Raw genomic sequence first — 14,426 nt, 5'->3', positions numbered from 1 at the left:
GAAAAAAAAAGAAATAAAAACAAACACTTATATAGTATTAATTGATCTTGAGAAAGCATTTGACAGAGTTCCTCAAGAGCTTGACTTGAGTCTCTCTCGGTCTCGGTGACCTCGAGGTGCGTCAATGATGACTCGAGATGTTATTGGTGGGCACTCAAAAAGAAATGAGTCCCCGGTGAATAAGTAAAGACTGTGAGAGAGATATATATGAGAGAGTAACAACTAGTGTTAGGACAGGTGTAGGAGAGACTGATAAATTTCATATGAAAGTAGTATTGCACCAAAACTCAATGCTTAATCCTTATAGTCCGTTCTTTAACGGTAAAATATTGCAAAACCTCTAAATTTTAAAAAACCACTTGGATTGACATGAAATTTGGCATACACATAGCTTCCAAGTCAAAGAAAAAAAGTGATATTGTGCCGATATGTGCTTTTGCCCTGGGGGTGGTTTTCACCCCCTTTTGGGGGTGAAAAAATATTCGTCCAAAGAAAGTCAGGAAATGGATAAACTGGCTAATTTTAAGCAACTTTTGTTCTATAGAGTTTTTTCACTAAGTCAATACTTTTCGAGTTATTTGGCAGTGAATATGTTTATTTTTTCAACAAAATAACCACGCTTCTAGACGGTTTTTCGCAAATAACTCAAATAGTAAGAATTTTGTCGAAAAAACATTCTTAGCAAAAATATAGCCTGTAAAAAATTTAAAAAATGGTGTATATATCACGTCTCTACACCTAGTAGAAGCAGAGTTATAGGTAATAAAAAATAGGTTCATATTCGTCAAATTCCAAATGGAATACTTGAAGTATACGTGAAACGTGAAATAACCAAAAATGAAGCACATTTCGGGGAAAACTCATTACGACTTACTTAAAGTGTTAAAAAAAGCTTCATTTTTGTTTTATAAAAAAAATTTCTAGCATCAAAATTAAACAAGTTACGCTCAAAATAAAGTTAGTCCCTTTTGGTTTTGGTAAAAAAAATCGAGAAAATCACCCCCTAATTAGTATCTTAAATGAACTTAATCGTTACGACTTCACAAGTTTCTTGACTTGTGTATATATTGTTTATATGATCTGTAAGTTTCATCGGTTCAAAGTCCTTATTATTGAAAGGGCTGTAGTTAAAAGGGGTTGAACGAGTCACTGATCACGAATGTATGCAAATTTAGAAACATCAAATCTTAATCAATTTTTGTCTAACAGAAAAACAAAAAAATACATGATATTCAGAAAAGCAAATCTGACTTTTTTTGTTTTTCGAGATTTTTAGCATCTCTAACAATTTTTAAGTTATTTTGAAAAAAAGCATATTTTTCAAAATTTAAATTTTTAAAAATTTTACTTTGAAACCAAATTTTTTCAAAAATAAGCACTTTGAATCGATGAAACTTACAGATCATATAAATACAACATAAGTAAAATAATTTGTGGAGCGGTAACGATTAATTTCATTTAAGTTGCTAATTAGGGGGTGGTCTTCCCGATTTTTTTTTTGCAAAAACAAAAGGGACCAACTTTATTTTGAGCGTAACTTGCTTAAATTTAATGTTAGAAACTTTTTGTAAAAACAGAAATAAAGCTTTTTTTTAAACACTTTAAAAAAGTTAAAATGGGTTTTCCCCAAAAAGTGCTTAATTTTTTGGATATTTCACGTCGAAATATTCTATTTGAAATTTGGTGAATATGAATCTATTTTTCATTGGCTATAACTCTGGTTCTACGAGATCCAGAGACCTAACGCGTACACCATTTGTTTTACTTTTTTATAGGCTATATTTTTGCTAAGAACGTTTTTTTCGACAAAATACTTACTTTTTGAGTTATTTGCAAAAAACCGTCTAAAAATGTGGTTATTTTGTTGAAAATTGAACATATTCACTCGCAAATAACTCGAAAAGTGTTGACTTGGCGAAAATGCTCTATAGAGCAAAAGTTACTTAAAATTAGTCAGTTTATCCATTTCCGGACTTATTTTGGACATATATTTTTTCACCCTCAAGAGGGGGTGAAAGTCACCCCCAGGGCAAAAGCACACATCGGCACAATATCACTTTTTTTCTTTGACATGTAAGCTATACGTATGCCAAATTTCATGTCAATCCAAGCGGTTCTTTAAAATTTAGAGCAAAAACCGTGAAAGAATGGACTATTATTTTTAATCTCATTAGTTTTTAATCAGATAACAGCGAAACTACAAAGTAACATTTCCTGGTGCTTAATGTATGCTGATGATGTAGTGTTAGTAGGAAATAGTGAAAGCGACTTAGAACAAAAACTATAACAGCAGAGACAAGTTCTTGAGGAAAAAGGTGAAAAAGGTTTAAAACTTATTAGGACAAAAATGGAGTATTTGGAAGTTTTAAGTACATAGGATAGGTATTACAGAGTAATGGGGAAATAGATAGAGACGCATGCAATAGAATTAGGGTTGGATGGATGCAGTGGAAGGAGGCAAGTAATGTGTTGTGAGACAGAATAATTTCAATGAAGCTGAACGGAAAATTCTATAAAACAGTCATCAGACCTGCTGTAATGTAAGGAACTGAATGTTCCTATAATGACAAATAGAATGATGATAATGACGAACATTGCTTAAATAAAAATAATATAAGATAGAATGGTAAGCTACTTACTGTTATCCATACTTTTCCATCAAAATTAAAACTATCTTTTGGTGCTCCTAAGTTGGAAATGATTTCTAATTTGTAGTTCTCTGGTATAACATCTTTTGGAAGTCGATAGCAATTGGTAGCATGCACAAATATTAAAAATAAGGCTACGACACGAGCCATAATCTGGAAAAAAATTATAAATTTGTTTATATAAGGAGAATAATCGAACTTAAAATAATTAAAATTATTGAATTAAATAACTGCAGTAATAATACTGCAGGATAATAAATATCCTGGAGTACTTGATGTCTGTCATATTTGGCATATATTGAAAATATAAAATTTAGAAGAAGAGTGTGATACTTCAAAAATTAAAAACATATAATTAATGTACTGGCAGATGCACAAGTATGCAAGCCAAGAAAGAGAGTAAGAAGAAGAAGGACATAATTAAAAGAGCAGATTTTGTACAGGGTGTCCAATGTTTTAAATGGAAGGTATTTCAGGGGAGCAAACATAGATCACTATTTGGTTAAATCATGGTTTAAAGAAAGAATATTGAATAAAAAAAGGGAAATCGAAAAAAGAAAAGAAAAAATAAATATTCACAGACTAAAAGATCTGGATATAGCAAATTAGTCCAGTCACTGAAGGTTTTCACCTCCGATTTCGTTGAACCTTCATCGATTTTCATGAAAATTGGTGAGTAGTTAGAGGATACCTCAAGGAACAAAGGTGATATGATGCCAACTTGCGCTTGATGCCACCCCTTCTCGGGGGTGAAAATTATTTTTTTTAATAATACCATAAGTCAATAGAGGGACAAATTATAAGCAAAATTTGTTATATAAAGTTAATAAAATAAATCAACACTTTTTGAGTTATTAAAGACCAAAGATTTTATTTTTTCGTAAAAAAATGCATGTTTTAAATCGGTTTTTCACGTATAAATTAAATACTATGAGCTTTTACAAAAAAGTTATTATTAATGAAATTGAAGATAATAAAAAATTGAATACATTCCGCATACAAAGAACTAAATTAATGTTAGTTCAAAGTGAGTTATTGGCAATTGAATGTGTATTTTTTTCGACGAGTACTCAAATCTAAGTATTCAAGCTTAAATAATGGGAAAACGATGCAATGTATAAAATATTCCTGCTAAACATTTGCCAAAGTATTTCGGAATACCTATCAAATGAACTTCAGAACAAGGTAATTGCGTCAAAATTAAGCAAGTTATAATGAAAATAAAAGAACCGTTTCGAATTTTTTAGGAAAAAGTGAAAAATAAAACATACGCCATTTCCACAAAAATTAAAAATTATAGTAATCCTTACAAAAACTTCTTTATATTAGCAAAAGTAATGTTTTCGATAATTTTCCCCGATTTAGAATGCATATTTTTGAAAAAAACATATAATTTAAAAAAATCATAATTTTTAAAATTATTGTAATTCTCATATTCTTTTGATAATGACTCCAAAAATACTCAATATACGTAAAAAAATAATATATAACCCAATTTTAGTTTTTTCTTTGCCAAATATTTTACCTGTTTTACTATTTTTATAGCGTAAAAAATAACCTAGATAGAAACGTTTAAATCTTAAATTTTGCTGTGGGAACCATGCAACCGGGGTCATTTAACCTTTTATTTTTAAAAAAGTAAGGAGTTTAAAAGATTAGGTTCAACGTGTTTAAATAGCACTTGGAATTAACTTTCAAACAGTTTTTAGATGAACCTGATATCGTAAATACGAACACAGTTATTAAAAAAAAAACAATAACATTTTTTGGAAAAATTTTTAAAAGATTAATTTTGAAAAAATTTTGGAGCATAAATTTTAACGCTATCAACATGTTCGGCAGCTCATTTAATAGATATTTTTAAGTACTTTGACAAATGTTTATGTTATAAAATGCATCAGTTTCCCGTTATTTCAGCTTGAATACTTAGAGTTTTTGATAATAATAACTTTTTTGTAAAAACTTACACTTTTTGAGTTTGTGATGAAAAATTAATGTTGTTCTGAAGCTATTTTCTTGTGGCATTTTTACAATTTTAACTATTTAGAATGGGAAATAAGCCACAATATTATTAAAAAATGATTTTTATTAACGTTTCGACGCCCAAATCGGGTGCCGTTGTCAATAGTATTTTGTATTTTGACAACGGCACCCGATTTGGGCGTCGAAACGTTAATAAAAATCATTTTTTTAATAATATTGTGGCTTATTTCCCATTCTAAATAGTTAAAAATGAAAAATTAGTTAAAAACATGCATTTTTCTCAAGAAAAATTAAAATATTTGATCTTTAATAACTCAAAAAGTTTTGATTTATTTTAATAACTTTATATAACAAATTTTACTTGAAATTTGCCCCTCTATCGAATTATGGGATTATTTTTAATAAAATAATTTTCACCCCCGAGAAGGGGTGGCATCCACCCCCAGGGTAAAAGCGCAAGTTGGCACCATGTCACCTTTGTTCCTTGAGATATCCTTAACCACTCACCAATTTTCATGCAAATCAATGGAGGTTCAACGAAATCGGAGGTAATAGCTCATATCCACCTTCAGTGACTCCACTAAATGTATACAGAGAGCAAATAAAAGATAAAATAAGAACAGAAATTGTAGAAGAAGCTATTAACCAGCTATGGACAACAATACGAATTATTATATTGAATAAAATATTGGGTAAAAGCAGGGTGGAAAAGAGAGTGGCTCAATAATGATTGTGAGATGGCAACAAACGGCAAAAACGCAGCATATCAAATAACTTTTGAAGCAGGTTGCAAACTGAGAAAAAATATTATAGACACCTCAGAAGAGAGAAAAAGTGTATTCATCGACTTAAAAAGAGTGAATATGAACAGAAAACGTGAAGTGACTCAGATAATGAGTACCTACACGAAGAAATTGATATTCTCAAACCCAGAGGACAGAAGAAGTAGAAGACGATCGCATATAAGATGGATTGATGATGTGGAAGAAGATCCTAAGGGTCAGAAGATGGAGGAAACTTCCTAGGAATCCAAGGAAGTAGCGACTTCTTTGGGAGCAGGCCAAGACCCAAAAACAATTTGTTGATAATGCTATTGAGCTCAAGCTTTGACACATGACGTGGTTGAGACTTTCTTAGGGACCACTCTACATCGACTTATTCCATATGCTTTAAGTAATGACACAACCACCGACTAAAGATCCACGGTTCTAACTGTACCATATTATATTTCTCTACTCCTACCATTTTGTTTTTATGATATAATAAAAATCATTTACCACCTGTAATAAATTATATTGATTTTAACTATCAATATCTCTAAATAATGAATATGATTATTACTTCATCCAGATGCACTAAAAATGTTCGGTTGTGGTATTATATTAATGGATTTTCTGCGGTATTTATTACGCAATATCATATAGGTCAGGATCCTGCGTATCAAAAAAAGTTTATTAAGTAAGGTAGTAAGGTATTAAGTAAGTAAGTTATAAAGTAAGTTTATTAATAGCAAGCTGACAATTTGTTAATAGCTTAACGGTGTCTAGTCGGACAAACTTTGATGTATGGGAATACTGGAAGAAAGGAAGTTTTAATTGTGGAACAAGTTACAGGTTTCGAACGTCAGACTAAGAAAACGTCCCATGTATTTTGTCGGACAGAACTTCCAATTGATTTGTTACATTTTTATTAAAATCTCATTCAAAAATCAGCTATTTTTACCACCAACATAATTCCTGTTATTTGACCTGTTCTACGTGTCGGACTTTTTAAAATGTCCAACATATTTGTCGGACAAGCATTTTTTCATATATTATAATATAAAGTTTGCTATTGAATAAACCAGAGGCGGCTCTAGCCCATGTAGCGCCCGTGTGCAGTCGATGCCCTGGCGCCCTTTGGTGGACGCGCAGTCAAACAGGAATAGTCGAATAGGTACCTACCTAGTACTAGTACATAGGGTATTAGGTACGCTTATAATGTAAACAAAAATCCAGATGCAAATATTGCAATATTAAATGATGCCGGGAGCCAATAGGTATTCACGGCGTCAGAACAACCTACCCAAATCTGTTAAAAATGTTTAATTAGAAATGAACTTTTTTATCTATAAGGTAAGGTTAAAAATTGGTTGAGAAAATTTGACAGGTTTGAGTACACGAGTAAATAGTACTTTTAGGAAGGAATTGATTAGATGAATAAAAAGAACAACAACGTTGTGATTATTTAAAAAAATAATAATTTATTAACAAATTATTACTTTTCGTGCTTTTGCATTGGCAAAATCTTGAATAATATCACTTACTTCAATTTTTATTTCATGTTCAATAGGTACTTACTAGTAATGTCAATCGACTTTGAGACAATGTGACCTTAGATAATTTTTAATTCTGTTTATGTAATTTAGAAAATGATCTTTCACTGTGCACTACTGTCACTGGCAATGTGAGGTAAATTCTAAGAGCAGTGAACAAATTTGGGAACACTAAAAGTAATTTATTTATATACAAGTAATTTAAAATATCCAAAGGTGTAGTAGAATCCAATGTGATTTTTCATTAATCGTTTTAAAGCATATTTTTTGTTGAAAAACAAAGTAATCCCGGCGCTCGTGTGCACCGCACATCCTGCACAATAGGTAAAGCCGCCCCTGGAATAAACTTAAAAACAACCTGCTGGTTTTCACAATCATAAACTTGTCAGGATGATACGTTCCACAATTCAAATCACGTTCCACAATTAAAACTTCCCCTGTTCCAGTATTCCCATACATCAAAGTTTGTCCGACTAAACACCGTTAAGCTGTTAACAAAATATTATCTTGCTATTAATTAACTTTTTTTGGTACGCGGGATCGAGGCCTAATATATTTAATTTCCACTGGCAATCGATACATTATGAAGAGTATATTATATTATAATATAAAAGAGTTTCCGGCAGAATATAATAGAACGTAAAATTGTGAAATAATTTTACTACCTAATAAATAGTTCATGGAATTATATAGAATTAAATATTATGACTAGGTATATGGGATTACCCCACAATTGCATCCTAACAAAAATCTTTAGGGTTACCATCATCATCATCATTATCATCATCATCAAAAACAGCTATTCCATCCATCGTCAGATGTAAGCCTCCCTTAGGTCTTAGGTGCGTCCATTAATTTCTGTTTAATTCGTGCTCAGCCATTCGCTTGATGTCATCGGTCCATCTGGTTTGAGGTCTGCCTTTATTTCTCTTGCTCTTGGTCGACATTCAACAATTCGCTTCATCCAACGGTTGCCTTCCATTCTTCCTACGTGTCCTGCCTGGTTCCATTGTAATATGCCAATCTTTTGGATCACATCTGTTACTTTTGACGGTCTTCTTATTTCTTCCTTGGATTTGCAATCGCTGAGCTTAATTTTGAGCATTCTCCGTTCCAAAACTCTCTGGGTTACTTGAAGTTTGTGGACTATGCTGTTGTTGAACGCCCATGTTTCAGTTTCATATGTCAGAACTGGCACTACGTACTGGTCGAAGGTGTTTGTTTTGCCTTTAAAGTATTTGGTAAGTTTGATTTGAATACTGTTTGTAATCATCCAAATGCTACATTATGCTAGGGAACATTAATCGATCAAATGCTGTGTATGTTTGTTTAAATTAGCTTTTAGGTTAAGGTTTGACAAATTATCTTTATAGCAACATCATAGCCATGTTGCAGCCACAACCTTTCTCTTGGTATAAAAGTAAGAATGCTGAGATGCTACGTCTTCTCTGTCCTTTTTTATGGTGTTGAATCCTGGACCTTAAACGAAGATATGTGCCAAAAATTGGAAGCATTTGAGAGTGGCTATATCGGAGAATTTTTAAAATCTCATGGACTGGTCGGGTCACAAATGAAGAGGTCCTTAGAAGAATGGGGAAAAACCGAGAGGTACTAACCACCATCAAATCTCGAAAGTTGGAATACTTTGGACACAGTATGCGAAATGAATCCAGATATATATGCCCTCCTACAAGACAAGATATGCAAGAAAAAATATTTGGAAAGCGAGGTTCAGGAAGAGGAAGAACATCCTGGTTAAAGAACCTCAGAACCTGGTTCAACACAACATATGTGCAGCTTTTCCGCGTTGCTGCAGATAAAGTGAAGATTGCCATGATGATCGCCAACATTCATCACGGATAGGCATATCAAGAAGAAGAAGTGTCATAAGGTATATCCGCTACCGTATTTAACCGGATCAAATAAGCAATACTGTAAAATAAATTGATTTTAACAGATGTTCAAGGACAGGATATTTTAGCCAAAACAGCTAAGGATTACCCGTAAGGGAGATTTCTTTCTCCCCTCCTCCAGGTGTATGACTTGATTTCGCTACCTGACGCAAGAGGGGGTTAACGATTCGTCACTGATAGGCATATCAAGAAGAAGAAGCATCATAAGGTATATACGCTACCGTATTCAACTGGATCAAAGCAATACTGGAAAATAGATTGATTTTAACAGACGTTCAAGGACAGGATATTTTAGCCAAAACAGCTAAGGATTGCCCTAAAGGGAGAGTACTTTCTCCCCTCCTCCAGGTGGATAACTTGACTTCGCTACCTGACGCAAGAGGGGTAGAAGTTCAGCCCTACGCGGATGATTTAGTAACTATGGCAAAAGTAAAATATATAGTTATGTTCTATCCAGCACACTCCAAATAACACTAAACATCCTTAATAGGGTACTAGGGTAGACGTAACCTAGAAAACATCTGGATGTCCACTCTGTATGAGTAAACCGTCAAATAGGCGAATAAGGTCAACTATCTAGGAGTAATGTTAGATAAGAGGCTTACATGAAACGGCCATTTGGTAATAATAAAGTAAAACTTTCCCTTTTAAGCTTTGTTAAAAGATCCTCAATCACTATGAATCACAGTGGAGATGATAAGACTCCTCCTTGAGGAAGACCTTTTACTGATTTTATAGTAGTCCATTGATCTCCTAGATAACTATATTCCTAGTACTGCGAGGTGTTTGCATAGTTGTCCTAGTATTGCATTTGACGATAGAAGGTGGTATGTTAAAAAAAGGAGGTCTTTGACTAGATAATTATTTTTCATCAGGTTCCATCTTTTATCGAAGGTTAGATTAGATATCAATATTGCAATTCTTATTTTACCTACAGCAGCTCTAAATAGTTCGTTAAAGTTCAGACTAAACCATTCCCTTAGATTTCGTAACTAGGAAGTTCGTCTTCTTCCTATATCTCTTTTACCTTTTATTTTACCTTCTATAATTCAAACTCAGCAGACTATAACCAGGACCTCCTACTATATGACCGAAATTTTCAAGCTTCCGCCTATTGTTTGTCTGTATTATTTCTTCCTTCTTACTAACGTTATCAAGAACTTCAATATTGTCTACCTATGATATTCGTAGCATTTTTCGATAACGACGAGGTTAATGATAGTCCAGGAACCAAAGCTTTTCACCTCGCAATTTTTAAAGAATGGATCGATTTGCTTGAAAATTTGAGAATAAGTAGTGGATAGTCCAAGGATTAAAATCTATATGATGCCGAAAGGCGCTTTTACCATGGGGGTGGTTGCCACCCCATCCCGGGGGTGGAAATTTTTTATTATATTTTGACCGCAAAATTTGATGAAAACATTCATTCTAAGCAAAAAATGTTCTAGACATTTTTAATAGTTTTCGATTTATTCGCTATCGAAAGTGTTAGTTTTTTATCGAAAAAATCAATGTTTTTTGATAATATAGTCATTTACAATTCACTCAATTTTTGCCCTAGAAAAAATTTTTTAAACCAAGTTCTTGGGAATTAAATAACCTACAATTTCATATTTAAAATTTTTTTCATATCTCTGACGCTAATCTTTCTATTCTGAAGAAATCGGCATTTTTACCAAACTACGAAAATTCGTTATTAGCTTTTAAATTTTTTTTAACTAATTATTCTAAGCCGGTCAAACTTCTAGAACCTATTAATAATACATAAATAAAGAAGACCAAATAAGACTAATGACTAATTTTAATTAGGGTGGTGATTAGGAGATTGCTTCCGATCATTTTTTCGCTGAAGAAAATAGGGACTAACATTCTTTTCAATATACGTCACTTAATTTTTGAGCTAGAGACTTTGTTTTTATTTCTGAAGATAGATATTTTAAAATGCTTTAAATTAGTTTAAACAAGTTATCCTCAAAAAATGCATTGTTTTCCCGTCTTTTGACTTTGAAACTACAGTATTTAGCATTTGACGAAGAAGAGCTAATATATAATAATGTATAGCTCGACTACTATTGGTCTTAAAGAAAATTAAAAGAAACGGTTTTGTTTATTTTTTCAAAAGGTACATTTTTGTTAAGTAAAGTTGTTTTGTTAAAACGAAAACTTTTAGAGTTATTAGCAGAAAACTTATTAAGAGGATTGGTACGTATTTTCGGCTGCAATGCTATTCAAATGGGGATTAATTTTTTTCGAATCCTGAGAAAACTAATAAGTATTTTTGAAAAATTTAAACGCAGAATGAAAGATTACGTTATTAGCGAGGGCCGAAAGTCCCTGAGAACTTCTATAATGTTTATTTTAATAAGTTACAGGGGTGAAAAACTAAGAGAAAATTTAGTGTGATTTTTAATTTCAAATATATCATTCAAAATAAACTTTTTATTTATTCTAAGGAACTTTCGGCCCTCGGTAATAATTTAGTCTTTCATTCTGCGTTTAAATTTTTCAAAAATATTTATTGGTTTTTTCAGGATTCGAAAAAAATGAACACAATGCCGTGGTAATATTTTCCAAATCTATCTTTGTCTTACAAAGCACTCAGCCGAATATAATACTGTCAGCATATATTGTCAGTCAGACACTGACAATTTTAAATATTTGACACTGCATCGGGAATATGTTGAGTTATTGATTAAATATTATTGATATATAGTGTATTTGATAAATAATTGATTTAAGACGTGAACTTAATAAAAAGTTATTTATTGTGTATGATTTGTGGAAGATCCAAGCAGAGAATACATCAGGATAATATATTCTGTGATCCAAGTATTTTGTTGTTAAAGATGTTCAAAATTGTAAGCGTTCCATAACAATATATTATTAAAAATCACTTTAACACTTTTCCTCTTTTCTCGATTGAGTATTAGTCTTTGTTGTACAAATAAATTATTACAATCACTGAATACATAGTTAGTGAAAAAATTATCACATTTATTAACTGAATTAATAATTTGCAATTATAAAAATAACAGTTATCCAAGAACACACAAAACCCATCTCTTTAAATTAATGATGACATTTTCAAGTAGAATGACGTTCTAGTAATGTTTACATATCCATACCAGTGTGAATTTTACTACACGTAATTTGCCGTGTAAAGACAGAAAAAGTAGGGATACACGTAAAATATTTGCGAATTATGTACCCATAGCCTTAACAACATTGATTTTTTCGATATAAAACTAACACTTTCGATAGCGAATAAATCGAAAAGTATTAATTTCATAAAAGATGTATTGAACGTTTTTTGATTAGAATGAATGTTGTAACCAACTTTTGCGGTCAAAATATAATAAAAAATTTCCACCCCCGAGATGGGGTGGCAACCACCCCCCATGGTAAAAGCGCCTTTCGGCATCATATAGATTTTGATCCTTGGACTATCCACTACTTATTCTCAAATTTTCAAGCAAATCGATCCATTCTGTAAAAATTGCGACCTGAAGATGCCCTGCATACTGTAGAGAGCGAAACCGGTCGTCGGAAGTTACAATAAATAATTGAGAGTACCTACGTCTGTCTTTTACTTCATTACTTCATTATACAAAAGACTAATTAAAAAAAAACCTAAGGGCGTCTATGCTAGTTTTGCATTCAGGCTCCTTTGAACTTCAAATGCAACCCGGGTTCAATATTAAATTTTCCAACTAGTTCGAGCTACATATTTCCATTTCTAGTCAAACGCAAAATGGCATAAATTGTCCATGGAATGTCTACACCGATTAAAATATATATTATGTAAATTTATAGCTTCCAAATTTTTATACGGTATTTATCTACTGAATTATTCATTAGTTAAAACATACAAATTACACAAATATTTAAAGACAAGTTAATACAGTTAGTTATACACACCGGACTGTATTTTTTACATAATATATTATTTCATTCGTTTGTCTAATAGTAGGGGAGCAAAGTATACTAAATGTGCAGTCACTCGAGCGCTTTGGGGACCTATTGGGTTGTGAATAGTAGGTCCTAAAACCAAAAAAAGTTAAGTAAAGTTTTCCATTTCAGTGGCAAGGGCGCCCATATAAAAATTTTTAGGGGGGGGCCAAACGTGAAGATGTTGCACATTACATTTTGTATATTTCGGATGACAATATATACAGTAGACGCTCTCTATAACGAACACGGATATAACGAGGTTTCGCTTATAACGAGGTACATTAGGTGTCCCATGAAATTCCTATTGAACTATAACGCTCTATAACGAGGCATATTTGGTTATAACAAGGAAAATTTAAATCGAAGAATACTTGTTTTTACCTGTTTTTAGCGTTGTAATGGTCATAAATAAATAAATGCCCCAACTACCTGTACATAGAAATGCCCAACATCTGTCTTATTATCGAGGCCAGTGCCGTAATAAACTCGGCCACCTGTAATAAACATCTGCCTGTTTATCGACCGATATTGAATACTAAAGGAAATTTACAATTTATGGCGGCGAAGTCTCATATTGTTCACTGTTCAGGTTGACCATCGACATCTAATAAACTACGTAAGAGGCATCAAAACATTTCAATATTATTATTGTTTGATATAACGAGATCCGCTTATAACGAGATAATTAATCCACCATTTCAGTTCTCGCTATAGAGGGAGTCTACTGTAGTTTAAACCACCTAAAAAACCTAGTTTGAACCCTGTTGTGAGAAATTATTCATACATTTAAACACTAGACCAAGTTTTTAAATGGAAATGTCATGGGTACCTCAAAAGTTGCACCTCTCTTTAAAACCCGTTTGAAAAGAATACAATGCTTGCAAAGCCTTCCCTTCAACTTTGGCGAGCAGACTAACCATGAGTATGTGTCGAACCAAGTTATTACTTTAAAAATTTTAAAAACGAGCCCCCTTTATTTTTGCAGATTTAGAATCCTTATGAAAAATAAGGCACACATATTCCAAACATTTTTAGAATCGTTGATAGATGGCGCGAATAAATCGCATTTTCCGAATATAGCGCCATCCGTCAACAATTCTAAAAAAGTTCGAATAAATGTTACTTATTTTTTGAGGAGGAAACTCAATCTGCAAGAAAAAACGGGGGTTCCTATTTAAGATTTTAAAGTTAACTCTCACCCCACCTCCAGAGTGTGGAATGAAAAATCCTGTTTGGTGTCATTCTATAGATTTTTGAAAAATATTAAACACGTGTTTTTTAGTTTTTATTTGGAAGTATATTTCTCGAGATATTAGACCGTTTCTATAATTTTGCTATGGTATCACGATATACCGTTTTTTCCGATTATAGCGCTATGTATCCACAATTCTCAAAATGGCTCGAATAAAATTTGCTTATTTTTACAAGGAAAATCCAAATCTGCAACAAAAATGAGGGCTTCTATTTAAGATTTTAAAGTAACCTCCCACCCCACCTCCGTGGGGGGTCGTGTTTGGTGCCATTCGATAGATTTTTTAAAAATATTGAATAAGTGTATTTTACAGTTTTTCGATCTGATGTTCATATCGAGAAATACTGCGGGATTCGTATTTAAAA

General features: G+C 32.4%; 1 protein-coding gene across 2 annotated transcripts in view; it reads right to left on the bottom strand.

The window, feature by feature from the left end:
• Positions 1 to 14,426, bottom strand: part of LOC126884827 (aminopeptidase N-like) — a 71,852-nt gene that overhangs the window by 45,410 nt on the left and 12,016 nt on the right. For both annotated transcript variants that reach the window (XM_050651085.1, XM_050651086.1), the window contains exon 2: positions 2,640 to 2,801. In XM_050651085.1, coding sequence (XP_050507042.1) covers positions 2,640 to 2,798 — 159 coding nt within the window. In that variant the 5' untranslated portion in view covers positions 2,799 to 2,801. The remainder of the gene's footprint in view (positions 1 to 2,639; positions 2,802 to 14,426) is intronic.

The sequence above is a fragment of the Diabrotica virgifera genome, chromosome 5 (assembly GCF_917563875.1).
Source record: "Diabrotica virgifera virgifera chromosome 5, PGI_DIABVI_V3a".
Lineage (NCBI taxonomy): Eukaryota > Metazoa > Arthropoda > Insecta > Coleoptera > Chrysomelidae > Diabrotica > Diabrotica virgifera.
This window is presented reverse-complemented; position numbering and strand designations above follow the sequence as displayed.